Source organism: Alligator mississippiensis, chromosome 3, assembly GCF_030867095.1.
Source record: "Alligator mississippiensis isolate rAllMis1 chromosome 3, rAllMis1, whole genome shotgun sequence".
Lineage (NCBI taxonomy): Eukaryota > Metazoa > Chordata > Crocodylia > Alligatoridae > Alligator > Alligator mississippiensis.
The window spans coordinates 36,964,419-36,987,137 of record NC_081826.1 but is presented as its reverse complement, the minus strand read 5'-3'; the positions used below and the strand labels follow the sequence as shown (position 1 = coordinate 36,987,137).

The following is a 22,719-nucleotide window of genomic DNA, read 5'->3' as shown; positions in this document are numbered from 1 at the left end:
ACAAGTTCATTGTAAAAATTCTCACCAGACCAGATGACTTACCATATTGGTAGATAAACAGACATTTAACTTTGATTCCTCGGTTTGGTTGTGACCACAGAATCTTATTTTGGGTGGGCTGCTGTTATTGGTTCATGAGAAATGTAGAGATGGTCACAGGGCAGCACCTATAAGACAGCGACATAAATAACAAATCATTATTTTAATTGGCACTCTTCTACTCTCTGCAGAGAAGTCAATAGATGTGGAGTCTTCCCTGAACTCTTACAGCCAGAAAGGGTCTCTTGGCCATGGTGAAAAAGTTGTGTGGGGATATTTTCATTCAAAACAGAAGTACATTTTATGGTGAGTATTTTTGTTTGTGTTTCTAGTCTATTTGGCTATGGTTAGGGACCAAACTTTGGGGAGACAAAGCATTTTTCGCAGTCCACTCACGGTGCGCAGAGCCAATTTCATGGGCATTTCATGGTGGCCCTGCTCCTTGGTGCTGATGGAGGAGAGGCCCTGAAGGGGAGGACGGATGAAGGGGCAGCCACTGTTTTGTCTGCTGCCCTTTGTGCCACCCCACCAGTCAGTGCCTTCCCCTCCCAGTAGTTTGGACCTCTGACTCCCACTGAAGAGTCACCATTTGATTATTGCTTTTTGTTGATTTTGTGGATTTTGCAGATAATCCCAGATTTCACAGTTTCTCCAAAATCTACAAAACTGCAAATTAAGTAGGTTCCTAGCTATGGCAGAAGGAAAATGATAAATATAATGGTTCTCATCAGGCAGATAAGTATGGAAAACTAATTTCAGTCAGATTTTTATTTATACGTAAAGAAAACATGTTCTAGAGGAATTTCATGGAGAATATGTCTGCATATTCTATAGAATTCTGCTGTCATACAGTATTGATTTACTGACTTCAATGGCTCATCACTAACTGAAGATTTGACTTCATGTATTTACCTGGAAAAAACTATACTTCCATGCTTTAGGAGTAAGATAATATTCCAGTGGTCTAACTAGCGTTTAGCTATACTGCTCAAAGACATTAACAATATTACAAGGCTACCATCACATTAGCCCCAATATTGACACTAAAAAATAGCGTAAGTAGGGCTTCAAATGATTCCTGAACCACATCTTTTAATTGTGCTCACAGAAGTTTACCCAACAGAGTGCTAACATGTTAAGAATCGTTTTGCACCTCATTTGTGCTGGCAAACTCACTTTTCTTATGACTGGCTCAGCTACAGCTATGGTAGTAATGGAACAACGTCTCAGAATTTCTTAGTGTAGACCAGGCTCCTGCTCTTTGACCTGATAACCAAGAAAGTGGTGATCTTGAGTGGGCAGATATTTTTATACAAAAGGAAAATAGGTGCTACTGAGACCAAATCTATAGGAAAGACTAAATCGGTGTAATAATTTCTAATCTTCTTCCTGTGAAAATTATATCAACTTCAGGCCAGATTTAAAAAAAGGACTTAGTCAGATGTTAGGAGCCTAAATCCAAAATTACAGTCATGAAAATCTCTACAGTTCTGGAGGTGCATAGACTTCACAGGCATTTTCACAATTAACATTTCCAAGGTGCGTAATGAGCACCCATTCCTTCAGCACTTTGCCGGAAGTATCTCAGCTTTGACAGGACTGACCACCTCAACACCTCTCTCATACTGAAACCTAACTAGGATGTGGAAGCTAGGCATTCCTGTGAGGGGTCCAATATATTGAGTGTTCCCAGAGCATGCCAAACACATGCCTTCAAGATTGAGCTCCGCAAAGAATATAGTGGCAGCCACTCCATTGTCTTAAAACACAGCTGGAGGATGAAGTGGGCAAGCAGCCACCCTGCTTCTTGATAACCCTCCTGTTCAATTTGTGTGTCACCCTGGGGGCCTCAAACCTTTGTCCCACCTTCCCAGAGAGCCAACAGGCTATATAAGCTAGAGCTAGACTGCAGGTGGGGACACTCTCCACTTCTCCTTCTGAAGCCAAACCACTATTTGGGGGGAATCAAGATTTATTGGGTCATTCAAAACACAGAGCCTCTGCAGCCTAAAAGTTTGGTTACTCACCTTGGAGTGTTCTGGGCCCTGATCTCAGAACTATTTGTACATTTTATTCAAAGACATTAATGTAAAACACAGACGATGAAGAGACTGGCACCCCCTTCCCTGCACTGAACACACACATACGCCGTGCCTTACCCACTAGGCTAGGACAAGGGTATACTCTGGAGAGGTGGGAGATGTGGGCTTAAATTTCCCCAGGCAGAAGAGGGTGTTGAATCAGCCTGTGGGAAATCCTGTCTTGCTAAGCTACTGTATAAAAAGGGGTATACTGTTACCTCTTTGTGATCCTGCTACTGCATTTTAAAGCAAGGTTAGCCACTGGCCAACTATTTAAAAGAGAGGACATAGGCTCCTACCCTTAGTAGACAAGGGCTCTGGGTTATGGGTCCCAAATGGAGCAGAGCATGTAGGCTTGAGAGAGAGGCAGGATGAAAAAAAAACACTCTGCCCTCAGCATTTCCTTTTGACTGGCTTTGGGCAACTCCTTGTTCAGCATGTTGGTTGTTTTGGATCTCATTCTGAAGCACCTACTCTCCCCAGACACTGTATATGACACCTAAACACCCCGCATGGGATCCTGGATTACACTCCAGGGGCCTTCTGTCTCCAGCACTTCTTTACATGTCTACTACCTTTAAGCTTAGTGTCAGTTAAGCAATTTTTTTCTGAAGTATTCTTCTCTATGTATGGGTATTAGAATGTTGCTGTGACTGCAAATGAAGAAATAAAACTTAATAACTTAAGTAGGGCTTTTCAACCAGAGGCCCTTGGTCCACATGTGGCCCACAAGGGGTTAAACTGCAACCCCTGGGCTCCTGCCTGGCTACTACTCTTTACATTGCTCCTGCTGCAACAACAGCTGGAGCCTCTAGGATCCTTCTCTTTCCTCCGGCTTATGCTTTTCTGTGTCTGCCTCAGGAGGCAATGTAGTGTACCGCTGGCTACAGTGCTTTGGGGAGGGGGCAGTGCAGGGTGGAGGGGCACCTGTGCAGCACGTAGCCAGAAGGGACCTGTGGCTTACCTTGGCACAACCCACAGATGTGCAGCCCTCACTGGCACAGCCCACAGGGCCTTCAGTCCCCAGCTGTTTACCAGTTAATCAGCCTTGGCTTCACACAAAAAAAAATTAAAAAAAACCCTGTATGTGCTCTGCATGAATTAGATTGTTTTCTGCACTCTCCGTCCTCAGCCACATAAGGAAAAGTTTGTGGCTTCAGTTATGCATAATAACTGTTATACTCTGCTACATATACTTATTCCAGAAAAAAAAATGTACCCTGGAACAAGAGAGCTTAAAAAGGTGACTAAATATTGTGAATGCTTCTTAATTGCCTGTCCCCTCCATTAAGGCTGTACAAAATGGCTGTTTCATTTCGGTTTTGGATTCGGCGTTTTGGAGGGATGATTCATTTTGGTGTTTCAGATCACTGTCCTATTTCGATTCAGCCAAATCTGTTTTGGAGTTTCAACGCTGTTTTGGTGTTTCGGCCATAGGCTATAATGGCGAATCACTAAAATGCCTATAACTTTGTCATCTCTTGCCTGATTCAGATGATTTTGCAGGGATGGTAGCCTCTTCTGAGGGCACGAAGTCTGCCAGGTTTCAAGGAGATAGGTACAGAGGCTTTTGTGAAACTGCACCTGAAACTGTTCACAGCAAAACTAGTATCATTTGCCAGCAGTGGCAATGTGTTGCCATCCTGTATGCAGATGTGGGGGCCCGCTTCTCACGGGAGGTGTCTGGCACAGCCCCGCATCCCTCCCGGGGGGTGCGGAGCACCGGATCTGCGTGCAGGACAACAGTATGCTGCCACTGCCATCTAGGGCCAGCACCAGCACTGGGTTCTTCCTGGTGCTCGGCGTGAGCTGCGCTGAACAGACTCAGGTGCTGGCACTGGCCCCAGCCAGCAGCAGTAGCATGTTGTCATCCATATACTCTGCAGCCAGTGAGTGCAGAACTTTTTTTTTTTTTTTTTTTTTTTTTAAGTCCCACACTCACCGGCTGCAGCAGTGATGACTGGGGCCTCTGGGCGCTCATGGAAAAGCCCCCCCACGCAGTGCAGGGCAGCAGGGATTGCCCCCCCCCAGCACCTGCACAGCAGCTGCCCCATCACGCAGGTGCAACACAGCTTGGTAGGGCACTGTGCGCTGTCCAGGAGCTGGGATGAATCCACCTGTCAGCCTGCTGTCAACCCGCATCATCGGGGGCCCGCGCCCCCCAGGAAGAGCTGGGGGAAGCAATCAGAGAGATGGGAGAAAGATCGGAGAGCTGGGGAATTGAACCGGGAACTGGTGGAAATGTTCAGGGACCTAAACATACCCTCAGCTCCCATTTGGATTCCCCAGTTCGATTCCTCCAGCTCTCTGATCTGTTCACCAGCTCTTCCTGGGGGGTGCAGGCCCCCGGATCTGCGTGTGGGGTTTCAGCAGGCTGCCGCTGGCCCCAGCCTGCTGAAACCCCACACTAGTCTTCCTGGCGCTCGATGCAGGGTGTGCCGAGCGGCTGCTGCTGGCGCAATCTGCAGTGGCAGCCTGCTGAAACCTCACGCGCGGATCTGGGGGCCCGCACCCCTCGGGAGTGATCAGAGAGCTGGGGAATCGAACTGGGAGCTAGATGTCAATATAGGAGCCGTCCTTCTCCCCCTCTTTTCCCTCCCTTTTCTTAGTTTTTGTTTCCCTGCAAGTCTGGCTCTGAAGCTCCAAAATTCTCCAAAACGTTTCGGAGCCTTCTGATTCATTTTGGAGCTGTTTCGGAGGCTTCCGTTTCGATTCAGATTCGGTGTTTTGGGCGCCAAAACAGCCCCAAACACCTCTGAAACAAAATGGCTCCTGAAATTTCACATAGCCATGTCTATTTGGACTATTCATGTCTGGCTTTTTAAAAACATTTAAAAAAGAGTCATGGCCTAGTCTTTCACTACAAGGCTAATATTGATTGTGATGTTGCACTGGCCTTTAGTGGGTTCCTCAGGCAAATAATGCAATCAATATGTACCACATAAGGGAAAGAAAATAGAAATCTGTTATTAAAGAAAATTGTTCTTTATTGTAAACAAGGTATAAAGTACAACATAAGAAATTGTGCAAATCTTTAAAGTAGTCACAAAAGAGCGTATCTAATACACTATTTTCAAACTCCTCACTTTTCTATATTTATGTACTCAGAATAGTAGGATAAAATAGAAATACAATTAGTGAAAGTTGATGCACTGTCACAAATCTACAGTATTAAATCAGGGCTGGTGACTTAACTGCCTTATTTTATGCTTCAAATTACTCCTAAACTTAATACAGCATAGAATAGAAGCTTTTTACATAGAGACCATTCCTCTCTAATAGAAACCATTGCCAAAGAGTAACAGCATCAAGTAACCTAATATTCCTGTTTTTCCTTTCTTAACCCACATAGTTATTTTAAAGGTTACATTGCTTTAAAACAAAGTGCACTGTATCTGTTTAAAAAATGCAGTGGTATAGAATGTTGAAAGGTATAAAGGAAACCCATAAGCAACTTAAAAGCAAAAGCATCATAAGATGCCTATATATAACCAATCATGATAATCACGAGACTTTCAAAAGAATCACAAAAACAACATTAATGGGGATTCAGATACTTTTGGTTCTCTCTAGCCATATGGCAGCCCCCATACAAAAAGCCAGGTTTGACAATATTGTCAACCTAGCATACATGGCATACACTGTGTGTTAAAAAACTGTATGCTGGAGTTAACAGGCCTAAATCTCAAGAAAACTGAGCCCCAACCCACCTCAAAGTTGCCACCCCAATGTGATTACAAAACATCAAATACATATCCTATCAAAGAAAGGTGACAGAAGTAGGATATTTGCTTTATATTATCTCGAACAGGTGCATTTTATATTGTTTATACCATGCACTGATCTCTCTCTCTAGTCCGTGTTCTACCAAAGACTCAAAATAGTTTTGAAAGTTGTCATCTGAGTTGGTCTCAAACATCAAACTCCCTGTGCAATTTATACCTGACCAACCTGTACTATATGCAAATAATTGCTAAAAATTCAAAACCCTGAACTCCCTGTGCTCCTCTGCTCTAGACCCTTCACTTTCTCTCCTCTCTCCACCCAGTGCAAACACAACCTGACATTCCATTATTAGTCATTGGGTCTTCCAGTAATGCTTCCTGTGCCGGAGCACAAGTGTCTTTGCCTCTCTGTTACAGTACCTTCAATAGCTGGCACTAAAGAGCAACAGACTTGGAGTGGAAGCTTCTTTACATTGCTGCTGATACACACCAGTGACAACAGTTACTTCCAGTAACTTGAGGAGTTCTTTCACTGTGCAGTTGCAGATGCAGGTGGCACAATGTCATTTAGTTTGCTCACTTCCATTTGCCAGTTCGGTAGCTTCTTAGCTGACAAGTGGCGACGTGCATGCTTTGTTAAATGGTCGCTCCTCATGAACCGCCGGTCGCACATTGGGCAAGCAAACTTTTTCTCACCAGTGTGTGTTCTACGATGCCGAGACAGTTCATCAGAACGCGCAAACCTTCTGTCGCAGCCTTTCCAACTACAGCTAAAGGGCTTTTCACCTGAAACAAAGCAGAGAAACATGAGCTTTGGACCAGAAGTATTTGTTAAACCAATTTCTACCCTTCCAGTAGAGAGAAGAGGTTTCTTCAAAGATCTACAATGTTAGAATGATTTCTAACTGGGTTAATAAGGTTTGTCAACATCACCAGGGAGCCAGTTAGTACAAAGGGTTAACACACTCACTTTTCAAATCTGGAAAACAGAGGGCTCAAGTTGTGTATTTTGTGGATCTAACTGTTTTCAGACATTCTAACCTGTGCTTATACGTGCTATAAATGTACGGCAGGCTTGGGGTGATAAATACCCTGCCAAGAATGCAACCTGTAGTAAAAAAAGGGATGGATGTTACCTTACCAGCTGGAAGTGCACTGGCAAAGTTGCTTGTGAAAATAGGCATAGCCACTGTCCTCTCCTAATGCAATTATATTTGAAGCTTTTCTGGACAGGGAAGTTCTTTCAAAATAAGTTTCAACAGTGAATTAAGCTAAACCAAAAGCTCTCTGTGTACAGATATTATTCACAGAGACTATTGCGAAAGGTCTAGTTCCATGCAAGACAAGTCCTCACTTCCAAACTTTATTAAGAGCTGGACTAGACACCTGAAGGATAGCTCCAATGTGCTTCAATGACAAGACTATTACAATTGAGTCCTCTTTTTCAAGGCTATAACAGATTTATCAATAGGTGTTAATATATGGCATCAAGCAAGAGCAAGTGCTACAGGACTGCCCCATGATTTGCCCACAAAGCTAGAACATTAGTAATCAGGTAGGTAAGAAAAATAGGTAAAAATATCTAGAACACTAGTAAACAATGTACACAAAACAGAACTTTCTCTTGAATTTGTAATGGACACTAATGACTTACCTGTGTGTGTTCTCACATGGGCTTTCAAATGCGAACTTTTGAAGTAAGTCTTTCCACATCCTGGATAGTTGCAAATGTGACTTCTAATCCTTGAAGAGTCAACTGGTGTAGTGACTTTTGCTGCAGGAGGTGTAAAACCTGGGGCAGGGGCAATAGGAGACAGTCTAGTACCATTTGGACTAATAATTGGAGCCTTTGTATTCTGCACAACTGACTGGGGCACAACGAACATAACAGTTCCTTTAGGAACCTGAGTTCCCATGAACATCATAGGCTGGCAAACTGTAGACTGTTGGCTACAGGGAGTGTTGGGCACTACTGTTGTCACAACAGAGTTGTTTGTAGGAAGTGGAACCATCTGGCAAATGACTGGCACAGGTGGGACTCCACGGGCTGGCACAGTAGACGAGGGTACGATCATTGAGGACTGTTGTGCTGACTGTGGAACAGACTGAGGTCTAGTGACTGAAGTCTGTATTGGGGGCACTGGACTAAGAGGTGGTGCTATACTTGGTTTTTCTTCTACAACAGGTGAGTTGTTACTGTCATTTATTGTTCTATATAATGACACAGTTGCGCCAGATGAGTTTTCTTGTGCAGTTTCATTGGGTTTTTTGTTATTTTCCTTCAAAATACTATCCTGATACTTCAGCACACTGGCAGCTCTCAGTGGACAAGTTTTGTGATTACAAAGCTGTGCATCAGCTGTATGGCGAATGACACTTGTTGCTTGAGCTTTCAACACTCTTGATACTGAAGATTTTTCAGTCTCTTTATAAGGTGTTACAGGAACAGGCTTTGAAATATTGGTGGATGATTTGGATTGCACAGTAGATGGCGCTGGTGCTGCTGGATGAATTACTTGAGACATCTCAAAATCAGAAGGGCTGTAGGGTGGAGTCAAGCACTAAGAAGGAAAAGAAATGCAACATAATCAGCTAACTATACTGGGCAATTAGTTCTGACCGTTCATGTTATCTAAACACTGAAAGAGTAATTCACTGATGCAATAAAACTTACAAATGCTGGAATTGCGTGAAAGTCTGATGCACCGGAAAGCAGGCTGTCATCATTTTCTTCTGACATATCAGATGCTGGTGTTATTGGTCTCAGGTCAGCGTATTTCTTGAAGTCTGATTTCCAGTTACAGCTCATAGACATAAGAGCTTCTACAGCTTCATAATCACTCTTTTCAGTGGAAGCGTTCCATGAATATCTAATATCACTCTGCTTTTTGAAAATCACCTCCATTCCTACCTCCTGGGAGACAAAAAAAAAAGGGGGGGGGAGGGAGGTTTAGCTCACTTGGTTAATTCCTTGGTGAAACAGTTGATTAAAAAGATGAATTACAAATAAAAAAAAAACGCAACATGGAAAACACATCCAGCTTTACAGAGCAAATGCAGTATTTTCAAAGCATGAACTTTATCACATCCTTTACGAAGAGGATCACAAAAGGGGGGATCAGACTGATGAGGGCTGCAGGTGTGCATTTCCCTAGCGCCAAGGGCAAACACATTTAAAAACTCAACGAAATCCAGAAATTATTTCATAATTACAAGTTTGAATTCTGATGTCAGGCAAGTCTGTTCCTAAAGCAGCTTCATTTGCTTTCCCTCTTTCCCGCCTGGGTTCAGACCCCACCTCAAGTCGTCTTGCCATCACAACGAGACTAGGCACGACATGCAAAGTCTGACTGGGGGATGACGCTCCCCTTGTGCTCGGCCTTTGTTCACCCGGGCGGACGCACGCGGTGGCAGGGAACAAAAAGAAGGGCAAAGGCTGCAGGGTGCTGTCAGGGTACCAAGGACCAGAAGGGAAGGCGCTGGGCGAGCCACAGCGGGACCCGAGCCTGCGAGGACGGCAGACAAGGGCCGTGCCTGCCCGGGGGCTCTCCTGGGACAAGCTGCCGGGAAAGCCCTGCCTGGCTGGTGCAGTCAGAGCCATGAGACACCCAGTGACGCCACCTCTGAGCGGCTCCGGGACCATCTCCTGGGGGAGAAGCAGCCGAGCCCAAGCAGGGCCCCGCGCCAGGGCGGGGCCGGCCCGAGGGGAAGGGGCGCGCGGGGGCTGCCGGGAGCGGGCGGGGCGGGGCGGGGCGGGGGAGGGAGATCCTCGCTGGCAGCAGAGGCGCCTGGCGCGGCGCCACGTTCACCTCGCGGCGCCCCGGTGACTCACTGCGAACATTCCGAGCAGCACGCCCGCCGCCCCCGCCCATTGGTCCCCGCGGCCGGGCGGCGCGGCCGCCCATTGGCTGGCGCCGCGCGGGGCGGATGCATGTGAACAAAGCGTGATCGGCGGCTGCAGCGCGGCACTCGGAATCGTGAGGCGGGATCGCCGCGCCGCGACCTCTCACCTACTTCTGCCGGCGCGCGCCCCGCCCCGCCCCGTCCCGCCCCTCTTGCAGGCAGGGAGGCAGCGCAGCCCCTGCCTGACAGCGCGGCCCGGCCCGGGGTCGCTCCCCCGCCGCGCCCCCGTCCCCAGCACCCCCAAGCACCCCTTCACCCCCACGGGCACCCCACACCCCCTCGAAGCACCGCGCACGTACCGCCGCCGCCGCGGGGCGCAGGGGGACCCCAAAGTTGAGCATGGCTAGGGCGCGCAGCTGTCCCACTCGCTCCGTGCCGGGCGCGCTCCGCTGCCGCTGCCTGGATTTTCCGCGCCGGCCGCGCTCCCCATTGAGCGCCGGCCCCGCGGGGGCGGGGGCGGGAGGGGCGCGGGCCAATGGGCGGCGCGGGTGTGCGAGGCGGCGGCCAATGGGTGCGCGGCGCCGCGCGTGATCAGCGGCTGCTGGCGGCGTGACGCGGGGCCGGCGCGGCGTGGGCGCTGCGGGGCAGGTCCCGGCGCCGCCTCCGGCTGAGTCAGCGCCGGCCCCGCCCGGGACCCCGGGGCGCGGCGCTTCCTGCCGCCTGGGAGCAGCCCCCAGCCCTCCCCCGGCTGCCTGGGGCGGCGGCACCAAGCGGCCGTGACCGCCACCGCGTCCCAGGCCGCGCCGGCTTCCTCGCCTCCCCGGGAGGGCTGCGGCTGGGGCTGGCTTGTTTCTCCCCCAGAGCAGCCCTGCCCGACTTGGGGAAGGGCCTGGGGCTTTGTCCCACCTGTCCTCCGAGCGCTGCCCCCTTGCTCCCCTGACTGCCCCTGGGGTGGGCGCGGGGCTGGGAGTGATGGAGCAGGCACTGGCCCCCCACCGGGACCACCCCAGTCCGGGGGGAGCAGGGTGCCGGCTGAACGCCGCAGTCTCTCCAGGAAAGACTTTTACAGGTAGAAATTTCCCTCCGTAGGCAGGAGCATCTGTTCATGGCCTGTACATCCACACTGCAGCTTGTGTGCTTGTGCCTGTGCCTGTAGGGTTGTCTGCCTGCCCACAGACTGCAGCGTAATGTGGGCTGGCCCCTAAATAAGCTGGATCAGGTAGTGGAGGCAATTTGGGTGTAGCTATGGCCAGCTAAGTTTAGCCTTTGTGGAGCTAGGGCTTTGTGCTGCAGGCTGTGGCATAGATATACTCTGCCTCGCTAACGACAAAGAAGCTAGGATGTGATGGTGGAAGACAGTTCGTATTGTATGCACCTATTCTGGCAGCAAAAGAAGGCACTTTGAAACCTGACTTCTTTGGGGAGGTTGAGATATAAAACCATGAGGCCATTTTACTCACTGGGGTGGTCCTTGGTAGCTATTTGTGTAGGTTCTTGTACTGCTTGCAACAGTGCTGTATGGGAGTACCTAATGCATGTTAATAAATACCACTCCTGCTAGGGAAATATCCTTTTACAGACATAGATGCTGACAGATTAAGTGACTCACCCAAGATCTCATAGGTGATCTATGGCTGAACTGCAAACTAGGTCTCACTCCAACTAATGTCTTTGCTGCTCTGCCATGGTTTATGAAGGGTCTGGCTTGGATCAGCTTGCTGTATGCCATGCTGGGGCCTGTTGTCCCTACAGACCAGATGTAGGTGAAACAGTTGAAATCAGCAGGCTCTGTTTGATGCATGGCTTTGGTTACTCTGGCTCTGGATGACTAAGTTGCTTTATGACTTGCTTTATGATACATCTAAGTGAGAAAAAAATCAAAAAGGGGCTCAGTCAAGTAATGTATTTAAATAATTTTTAAACCCAATTTTCTGTTGAAAACTTTTGATGGGAGAGGAAATGTTCCAGGTTTTCTGTCTTATTTAATTTGTCAAACTTCTTTTTTTTTTTTTCTCCCTTTGTATTTTGAAAGGAGCTGAAATTAACATGGCTTTAAAATGGTCCAAAACATCCTGGTGGTTATGCCGTAGAAGCTCCCCTTGGGCCTGACCCACTTTCCATTAAATTCAATGGGCGTTGGACTGGGTGCAGTTTTGGAGGAATTTTGAAAGCAGTTTTGAAACCAAATAATAATACAAGGAAAGCACTAAAAATATTTTCTGTATTTCAGAAAAGTAGTTATTTTCAGTCCTGGAACCAATAAACCTTAGATCATCAGAAATCACCCCAAATGCTTTAACTGTATATACATAAGGACAGATGGGGAAGGCAGTGGCACAGATGCACCCCTCCTCCCCTCTGCCCCCCCCCCCACTTAAGCCAGTGCTGCTACTGGAGCAGCAGCTGGGGACTTTTTTTAAGTCTCAGCTTTGGGTAAGAATCCTCCCTCCCTTGCCCATGGTTGCCAGTGTCCTGGCTGCCCCAGAAGCGTGGGTAGCTCCAGAGCCACTTCTGCCCGTTCCAGCCAGGTTCTGTGAGAAGCCTGGCTCAACTGGGGACAGCAGCAGCAATCAAACTCTATCTCCATGCTTAGTTCCTCAGGTGTTCCCTGCCAGCCTGGGAGTGGGTACTGAGAAAGGGAACCCACCTGCTGCCATTGTTGTCTCTGGCTGAGCTTGGCTGCATATGCAGCCTGACTGGAGTGGGGCAAGAATAGCTTTGGAGCCTTCCTCCACCCACTCCTAGGTCAGCTTGGGACAGTAGCAGTGCTGGGCAGAGTGGGGAGTGGGAAGAGAAGGGAGCTGCCTCTGAGCATGAAGGGGAACGGAGGTGGGGAAGAAAGATTCTTACCTGATTGAGGGACTTAAAGACTCCCAATGCTGCTCCCCCAGCGTGGTCTGTTCATCCCAGTTTGTGGGGAGCAGGCTGGGAATGAAGGGTGCGGCCATCCCTGCAGCACTGGTCACTGCTCCCACACCCCCCTCTACAAAATCCTGGATCCGCCCATGTATACACATGGTGCCAACAAAGTGCAGGTATATCAGGTGGAAAGCAGCAGTTGACAGACGCGCTGCATAGAAACATCAAGCATGACATTTTCACTCGGGACATTAAGCAAGCCACTAGCGTACGAAGCCTGCCCTTGGATTTTCAGCCTATATGCAGAGCAGGTTTGCACCCATGTACTCCATATTCAGGTGGTACAGCTGCTTGTTATCTGTATTACCACAGCTCTTATGAGTCCCAGTCAGGGACCAGAAAAAAAGACAATCTCTGACCAAAAGAACGAACAGCATAAGTATATGAAACCTAGAAGGGTCGCCTATCAAGTATATAACTATTTTAAAACATCAGGTTACAGTCAGCGTGTTTTTAATTCCAAAGGCCTGAATCTCCTTTCTTACACCCCTGTAAGTCAAGAGTAATATAACATTGATGGTATTACCAGTTTAAATCTGATGTGGGTTGGAGGAAAACATGCTCCTAAATTCCTTTTGTACATACCTTTCTTATAAATACGCTTGTTCAGTCATTTGGTATCCAAGAAGTTACGTGCTAAGTATAAATCTGAAGTGGCTCCACTAAAGTTAATAGAGGACTCCAGATTTACACCAGTGAAACTCAGAACAGAGTTTCAAACCCAACCCAAGATTTTTGTTATCCATGTGCATGCCTGCCAAAATAGAAAGAATAACTTATTTCCTTCATGGGGAGGAGGGTGACTTTTATTGTTGGAGTATTCATATCCGGTTACAGCTATCATCTTTTCAACCAGATGGACTGGACAGTCTTCTTTTACAGCTGCTCCTTGTATCAATTCAAGAGGTTACTGGAAGACACCTATTCTTTACCCCTGGTTTCTTTCTTCTCAGTCCTTTCTAATTGGCTGTGTACATGCATGCTGTACTAAAGCAACTTGGCTGGATTAGCCCCTGTTGGAATCTCTGTCAGGTCTGAACTCAATGCAGGTATGAACTACTTTGGTTATTAATAGGTGAAGGATGTTGCATTCAGCTAAGCTATTTCAGGGTGACAGACCAGCAGAATAAGTAATAACTAAATATTAATTCTGGTCCTCTCTGTCACATTTTGCAAGATCTTCATCTCTCTTTCTTCTTAACCGCTACTTTAACTGATTGGCAGACATTTCTGAAGCCCTCAAGTCCAGCAATTTTCTCTTGCTTTTGCTGTGCAATACACAAGAGGAAGAGCAGCAACTGTGTAGCATGAGAAGCTGGCTAGGTTTGGCAGCATCTGAAAGGTGCCACCTATAGCCAGGTTATTAGTGTGGTGGTTCTTGCTGAAGTGCCACCCTCGAACAGAAAAATCTAGCTCTGTTTCACTCAGTCACCTTGGTAGTCAGAGATCCTTCCTCCTACTAGTACCCAGCTCTGTCCTCCATCTTGTAAACTACACACATGGTCAGTAATTGAAACACCATTATAACAGGTGCAGACTGGACCTAGCATAAGCCTAAATTATGGATAATATGTGCATAAGCTTGTATAAGTACTCACTCAATAAGCAGTATTCTGGAAAAGTAGAATGAAGTCTGTTGGTCAAAACCACCAGTTTTGGACTAAACCGGGTGTGAGTAATTGTTTTGGAAAGCACTAACAGTATTTTAGGGTAGCAACTATAGTACCTTGGGATGCCTATACACGTGCTACAGGGTGGGTGGAATGGGGGGAGCGTTTTAATTAGATCAGCTCTTGGGAGCCACTGGAATTAAAATATCACAGTGTCTCATGTATTCAGTGTCCTGAGTTTCAAAATGGCCATGGGCCTTTACTTAAAGCTTGTTTGCCTAGCTTTAGTTAAAGTACCCCTGCCTGCTGCCATTTTGAAATGCAGGATGCTGAATACATGAGACGCTGCAGCACACTGGAGCATGCTAATTAGAACGCTCCAGCAGACTTGATTAATCGAGTCTGCTCCGACACATTCTAATCAGAACGCAACAGAGCACGTGTATATAACCCGCAGGGCCAGAGTTTGATACCATGAACTATTTCACTCCTCTAGTTTGAAAAAGTTGAGTGACTGATTTAACCAAAAATGTCTTGTGTACAGTTTTACTGTAATGGTTGTTTTTGTACTAAGTTTCTTAGATAAGTTATAAACACAAAGCAGCCTTATCAGCAAAGATCATAAGCCAAAGTGAAAAGAAAATAGGATGGTGACAAGCAGCATTCCATGATGGTGAGAGCAAGAGATAAGAAATCATCCCTTCTAGACTGCAACTTTCACACAAACATAAATTCTATCTATCTGACATCTTTGCAATACATAAAAGAGCTGGTTCGGTTCCAGTGAAACAAAGGAGCTGGAATAAAACCAGTCAAAGAATATTTATTAAAATATTAGAACAAGCCACCTATAAATTGGAGAGCTCAAATTCAAGACCTGCTACCAGTCTGTATGCTACCTCCCAGTGGCAACTCATGGGGGTGCAGAGGGGTTCACATGCAGCCCCTGAGAGCACCGGTGCACCCCACTAACTGGCTGCACTCACCGCTTAGGCGATGGGCAGAGCAGGCAGGAGGGAGTGCCAGTACCCACCTTGCAAGCACTGGCCAATCGCTGCAGCCACTCCCGGAGGCGAATGCAGTGATCAACTGCTGCTGCCTGTCCCAGGCAGCGAGATTGGCTGTGGGGGGAATTTAACACCTGGTTGGTGGGACTGGTAATAGCGGGGGGGGGGAGGGGTGAGGCACAAAGGCCCCCCTGACTAAAGTGGCACCAGTCACTCACGCTACCTCCCTCCTGGGTCTCCCCAACTGGTATAGGTGAGAATCTATATTGTGCTGTTGTGGGTAGCTAGATAGGCATTGGACTATACATGTATTCAGTAATATGCCTGACAATAAAAAGTAAGGCTGTACATTTGTCTTCTGCTGTTTTTCTGAACTGGGTGGTGAAAACTAAGGGAATCATGGCTGTACCTTAATTTTGTGTCTAAGCCTGCTGAAGAGGTCCTGGTCATAGGTGGGCTGTGGCCTTGTCTCTCTAAAGTCTGATTGGTTCCATCACTCTTTCCTGCCTATGCAGGGGGTCGGACTTGATGATCTATTGAGGTCCCTTCCGACCCTAACATCTATGAATCTATGTTTTTGGTAATAGGAACAGGCCTGGCAGAGAGGGCAGTTATGATGCCCCCAGTGACCTCCTTAATCCTACCCTGCTCCAGCTATTTGGTGTACCTCCTCTGTGCCTTTCCTGCCATGCCTTATTGTCAATGTTATGCTACTTTAGGAGGCTGTGGTGTCTTCCCCCCTCCCCCAGCCCTAGGGCAAGTCTACCAGTACTGCCCTTAGCTAGACTTGACTCTCAGCCACTCTAAGCGCTCCTTTACCAGTTCGACACTGACCATTGGTTGGCAATCACCCTTCCCTCCCCTGCATCTATCCAGTACCTGACCAGGTGGGTGACCACCATTTGTATGCAGAAACACCAACACAAAGTATTCATTAGAGAGTTCAGCTTTCTCCTGACTATTATTAGATGCCCTGTCCCGTTCTGCAAAGTGCCCACATTTCCCTTGATCTTCCTTCTGCTCTCTATATACCTAAAGAAAGGCATCTTATTGTCCTTGATTTTAGTTGATCTCAGTCACTGCCCTTGACGTCCTTATCCTCTCCCTAAAAATATGGGCTATATTTGTGTATTTATCCTTGGTGACTACCCCTTGTTTCCACTGTCTGTAAGCCTCCTTTTTCTTTTTTAAGCACTCCTTAACTCTTCTGGTAAGCCAAGAGGGCTTCCCAGCCCCTCTACCACCTTTTCTCCATACAGGAATGGACTTTTTCTCTGCTCTGAGGATCACTTCTTTGTGTAGCAACCACCCTTCCTGAACTCCCTTCCTCTCCAGTCCCTCTTCCCATAGGGTCTCTCCCACTATTTTCCTAAGCTCACTGAAGTCAGCCTTCCTGAAGTCAAGCACCTCTGCCCTTCAAGTTGACTTCCCTGCCCTACAACAGATAGTTAATTTTACCATCTCATGCTCACTATCTCCCAGACTACCCTCAATTCTCAGATCTCCCACCAGGTTATCCCCTTTGGCTAGAACCAAATCCAACAAAACCTTCCCCCTAGTTGGCCCATTCACCTCCTGTACTAAATAAAGTTCTTTCACACAGGTCAAAACCTTACATGACCACTCAGATCTGGCTGAGTGCTCCTCCCAGCAGATGTCAGGGTAATTGAGGTCACCCATGACAACCATGTCCCTTGAACGTGCAGCCTCCAACAGTTCAAGGGACACAATGAATCATGATAAACAATTCTTGATGAATTCAGTTATTTTTGGCTGAGAATTAATCATTTTATTTCCTCAAGGAGACACATTTCTTTGGGTTGCCTTGATTCTACAATTTTCACTGAAATTCTGCACATGAGGATTCCTGTTGTCTTTCTCAGTGCTGCTGCTTGCTCCCATTTCTCAGGGAAGTTCTTACATTGTCACTCACTGCCCCAGGCTGAAGTTTTCTGTTGTTCCCTTTGCATCTAATCTGATTGATATAAATTGCTTCCATCTCTATGGTATGTGACAGACCTGTTACCCCTTTGAAATGGCAAAGCCTACATTTCCCACTTTTTGTTTACATTCAATTGTAGTGCTGTTTGAGGATCTTCTGTTCTGTGGATGGGTCTTTTAGGGTATGTGCTGAAAAGACTGATTGGCTGACTTTTTTAGAAAGGAATTCCCAGAAGTGTGCTCTAAATCTCACTCTCTAACAACAGCAAATAGATGTTTATAAAATACTACTGTTTTCCCCATCACTATAGTTATCCTTTAACAAAAGAAATCTGGTTTATTTTTACCTTTAGAGCTCTATCTTTCTACTGAAGTCAACCTGAGTTTTCAGTGAGAAAAGGAGATCCATCCTTGAATGAACCCTGCTCTAACAGAATGTTCTAAACACTGCTGGGAGGAATCTGTATTTGTGAGGATGGCTACGTGCTATGAAAATCCACACATAGTTAAATAAACGATATGGGGTAGATGCATGAGTCACTTGCTGTGGGCGCAAAGAGAAGTGAGAATTTTCACTCAATCTGGCCACAGAAAGAGATCTATAGCCATAAGCAAACCTAAATGCATGGCTGCAGAATGCTTCAAAAATGCCTGACTGGGTGAAAATCTGAACCCCCATTGCATGAGGGTTCAGATAAAGATGTTTCAAAAAAGAGCGTCTTCTGTAACGTGTCTGTGTCTCACAGCCTGTCACTGTTTTAAGAATGGGAGAGAGGAAAGGGAGAGGTGGGATTTGGGTCTTGGGTTTATACAGCCTCTGAGATAGGGGGGCTCCAGTTGACCCATCCCACCCTCTAGCACTGTCTGGGGAACCCCTAGAAAGAGCTCCCTCTGCTCCCTTCCCCCCAACCATTCTGAAAACAGCACAGGCTGGCAGGGAGCTGGCAGGGAGGAGGGGCCATAATTAGGGACCAGGTTCCTAGATTATAAGCACTCTGGAGCAAAGACTGTTTACACAGCACTAAGCATGTTGGGATCCCAAATCGGCTTAAAACCTTTGAGCATTGCAGTGGTGCCGCACCTACAATATAGATATGAAATAATACCAAAGAGCTCACTCATACTCCCTACAACTGTTTTTTTGCTCTTTCTCTCTGGGTTGGTTTCTTTTCCTTTTCTCCTTTCACTTGCCTATCCTTCACTGGTATTTTCACACATGTACTTTGCCTCCTATTAATGCTTTTTCTGTGACTCGTACCTTGTTGATGCCTCCTCCAAAATGACACTGCCTGCAAACACATACCACCCACCACTGACCTGCTTCAGCTGTCATTCCCCATTTGCCCCTGCCAGTCTCTCCTCCCTTTCTTCTCCCAAATGTCATTCCCGTTGTTTCCAAATTGCCTTCTCTCACTTCCCCTTCCCAGGTGTCAATCTCAATGTGTCCCTTTCTGCCCTGTCTCATACCAACAACCGTCATTCTCAACCACCACCTCCCCACAACTCTTCCCCATTGTAAATGGACTGGGAAAATTCAGCAGTCACTTCCAGCCACTCTTTCTGGCAGTCTTTTCTACTTTCCCCAGTTGAATTCTCTTCCAGTTCTAATACCTTAATCCTAACCCTAACCCAGCTGACCCTCTCCAGCCTGTCTCTTCCCAACTGCTGTTCTTGCTTGTCCCTTCCAAGCAGCTCATTGCCACTTCAGTTCCCAGAGATACCCTCCCCAGGGGCTGTTCTCAGCTGCCCTCTTCACTGTCTTTCCCAGTCAGGCCCTTGGCCATCCTCTTTCCTATCTGCTCCTCTCCCAACTGTAAGTTCCACCACTTCCTTCTCTGTTTCCATTATCACCAATGACTCTTTCATTGATGCTTACTCCCAGTTACCAGAGCCTGTAGGCTCCTTTGGATTCCAGCGTTACGTTCCATCTCCTGTAGTATTTTGCTTGCCACTGGCAGGGCAGCAAGGATTAGGATATTGCTGAATCTGAATTCTTGTACAATTCTGAGACTGCTTGGACTAGACCTCCAGTGGAGATCTGGCCAGGGGTGCAGAAGAGCTGGATTCTGGGTGCAGTGCCTTGTCAACAAATGTAGTGGAAAGGAAATTTGCTGGCATGTAGTTGGTACAGCCGAGTCTTGTTATGGATGGTCAGGTACCTCTGGCAGGGAGAGTGTGCTAAGGAGAAATGGATCAAGAAAGGGGGAGGGAGTGTGGTGCAGTGGAACTTGGCTAAACCTGTTCTCTACTGGCATAGGATCCATTAAGGACCCCATGCCAGAGACAACTTAGAGTAGGCCTATAATAACAACTACAGGATCAGCGGCAGTTCTGGGGATGGTGCAGACTAGTCCTCAATATCGGAAAACCATAACCTGTGCTCCGAGACCCTTAGCTTGGTTTCAAGCGTCATCTTGAGAGAATCTGGTCCTTTCTGTATGCTCAGTACTACAGACTGGTAGCACAAAGCTCTGTAGGGTGGAGGTGTGGGTTAGTGTGGGCCAAACTGACATTTTCTCCCTCCCACCACCATCCCCTCAACTATTTGCCATGCTCTTTGTGTGAACTGCAAAGCAAAACCACAAGATCTCTGGTGCCAGAAAGGCTGCTCCTGCTTCAGAGACTGGCAAATTTGACAGTTTCATTTTCACACACCCAGAACAGGGCAGTGGGTGTGTGGAAGTGCAGGAGTGTGAGGGGGCGAGATGGGAAGCACAGCTCTGAGGCAGCATAAGAGCGGTAACCAAGGAGCATGAGAGGGGAGGGAGGAAGGCGAGCAAACTGGAACGCAGGCAGAGGGAGGGGGAGGTTGAAGCAGACTGGTGTGTGACAGTATGAGAGACAGTTATGCTTTTCCTGGCTTAGTCTGGCTGAGAAATGACTTGCACCAGTAGCAGCCATTTCAGAAGTGCTTGGCTAGTAGGGATGGGGGACAAGGTAACTCTAGGGGATGGGGTGAAGAAATGATGTGAGGATCTAGTAAGCGTGGGGTGGAGTGGAACATGCTGTTTGTCTGGCGGGATTTAAGGGAGAGGATGGCTCGTGTGAGAATGGGGAAATGAACAGTGTGTGTAGACCTCAGGAAGGGAGAGAAGCACAGGAAGAGAGAAGGGGGGGGTGTCTCTCTCTCTCTCTCTCTCCCAATGCAAGGCAGTGGCCAGGGACAATACTGGCCCCAGGAGAGATCAGCAGTGCCCTGTTCATAGCAGCAGTTTTGGTGTCAGAGAAAAGGCAAAGCTTAGTTGTAACACAGATAAAATGATGCTTTGTTAAAGCTGTAATTGCTTCTAGCTGCTTGGCCCCCAGACTGTTGCCTAGCTGACAATATTTTGTTTCTTTCCTGTCTTGCATCACATCTGCAGTCATTAAACTTTGCTGCTGTGCATGCGTTTCACAGAACAGCACTCGTGGCTCGCTGCCTCTCTCCTCTGCTCGGCACTTGCAACTGCTCCTGAGTCATCCAAGTTCTGGTTTCAGCTGCCCTGATGGGAGCTGGTCTGGGGAACCAGCAACCATGACTTGCCTGACTGCTGGTCTGAGGCTGTCTGCCAGGGAGGGAAGCAACTCAGACACCCGTTAGGATCCTTCCTGAACTCCCTATTGTGAATAAGGTAAAGGAAACAAAGTGAAATAATTTGTCCTGTCAAATAAATTGTTTTCAATACATTGGCTTAGTTTTTCAGCACCAGCTGTGGGAAGCATTTGAACTGTCACAACTGGCTCCAGCTTAGCTGAGCTGCTCTGTTTTCCAAAGACCTTAGGAGCATGAATGTCATTACAGATCCCTAGGAGGAAGCTGACCCAAAGTTACTTATTTCCACATAAGTTTAGGAGTGAAGCTTTTTAGCATGTGTGAGATCTGTCTGTCTCACTGTATTTTCTATTTTGTTCTGAATTACTGAGGAAGCCACAAATCCAGCCTGCAGGTCATATTCTTTTGATGTGGCAAATGTAATGATCATGGAATTGTGAAGTTAAAGCAAAGAGAAGAACCGGCTGCCAAATCACAGTAATGTAGATCCTCAGCTGACCCAAGCCATTTAAAACTCTTCTGGGTCTAAAATCACTGTATCACACAGGTGCTGCCTTGTACTCTTTGCTGAGGCAAAGTGTTTTCTTAAAAGAGCTTTGCCTAAGGGGGAACTGCAGGATTAGGTCTTTTTAGAGTCTCTTAAGAGGCACAGTTGTGTCATCTCTGTGCTTCACTCTCTGTGGTGAAGTCTGTTAAATCACTCCTCCTAAAATTTCAGCCTCTGGGCTGAATTATAGAAAGTCTTACTCCTCCTCTCAGGAGACTGTCTGAGCTGGTTTTTCCCTTTGGTGATAGAAGTATACTTATGTCAGACAAACTTGTGGGCCAATCAGCTCTGCAGGATTGGAATGGCCAGAAGCTGGAGCAGGAGGATTTGTAGCTAAGTGCCAGGCCTAGTGCCCACCATAGTTAATGGGAGGTTTTGCATTGGTTTCAGTGAATGCTGAATCAGGCCCTCAGCCAGGAATTTCTTCTGTAGTTCTGGGGCAGCTGGGGCGTTGCAAGACCTCTAGCCTTCTTCTGCAGCATGCAGTATGTGCTGTTTGCTTTTTCTAGCTAGCTTGGCTGGCTGGCTGTTTGGGGCCTCACCTTTAGGCTCTCCACCCCCTAATTTGGAAGACTAGCCTTAGCATGGATGCTAATACAATACCTGCACTGCAGGTGGCATGTCTGTGGCTTAGGGAAGTAGGATAGTTCCTGACAACCTCTCCCTTTTTACATCCATGGACTAACACATTGCCTTGGGCTGTTTTCAAAGCCATTGAGTACTAGTTCCAGTGCTTAAAATGCAGACCTATAAATGATGTGGTAGATTTTGTTCACATTTTGTAGAAACTGTCTGTCTGTCTGACAGCTGAATTTAATACACAGTTTTAGACAGATTGGGTTTCTTTTGCCACAGAGTGAAAACTCCATAAAACTGTGATCTGAACCCAGATTGCAGGCAGAGCCTTAATTGCTGTATTAGCATCACAAATAAAATCAGTTAAGAAGGTATGTAATGCAACATGCAGGTGGAAACTTGCATTTTGCAATCCTAGCACTTTATATACAAACTAGTAATTTTAAATGCTGGTGACATGTTCACTATCAGGATTAATGTAGTCTATGTAAAAATATCTCAGTTTATCAACTGAGGCAAACCTGGGGGCCCAGGTGTAGTGCTCCCAGATATCAAGAACTTTTCTACTGTGCTATTGGAGAGCCTGGGTTAATGGGCACTGCTTTGGAGGGAACTTCATATCCTTATTCCCACAGCCGCCCAAAGTCGGAATTGTAAGTAGTACACACACATTTATAATTTGGGTAAGAAAAATACCAATTAATGACATCATGTTTGTGTCTGATGCAAGGATTCCTGTAGGTGATATCTGTTATTGGAGCAGCTGCATGGTTGAGATAGACAAGTTTTCAAATGCAGCGCATTCTTCTTCAGGTATGCTGTCATCCACTCAGTTCTGAACGTGGGCACGTTTCCAGGGTCAACATGACATAAGTGCGGGGGAGCCACAGAGCAGATGA

At 47.0% G+C, this 22,719-nt stretch overlaps 1 protein-coding gene across 4 annotated transcripts; it reads right to left on the bottom strand.

Annotated features, from left to right (window-relative positions):
• Window positions 1-5,086: 5,086 nt before the first annotated feature.
• Window positions 5,087-10,193, bottom strand: KLF10 (KLF transcription factor 10). Of its 4 annotated transcripts, none has more exons than XM_014611630.3 (4): window positions 10,048-10,193; window positions 8,520-8,759; window positions 7,500-8,406; window positions 5,087-6,631 (listed from the first exon to the last, which is right to left on the bottom strand). In XM_014611630.3, exons 1-4 carry the CDS (start codon window positions 10,087-10,089, stop codon window positions 6,375-6,377), a joined length of 1,446 nt encoding a protein of 481 aa, XP_014467116.1. In that variant the 5' UTR covers window positions 10,090-10,193; the 3' UTR covers window positions 5,087-6,374. The 4 variants fall into 4 exon arrangements, with proteins under 4 accessions (XP_014467116.1, XP_014467121.1, XP_014467115.3 ...); XM_014611635.3 differs by lacking the exon at window positions 10,048-10,193 and adding an exon at window positions 9,467-9,554; XM_014611629.3 differs by lacking the exon at window positions 10,048-10,193 and adding an exon at window positions 9,144-9,454.
• Window positions 10,194-22,719: the final 12,526 nt, after the last annotated feature.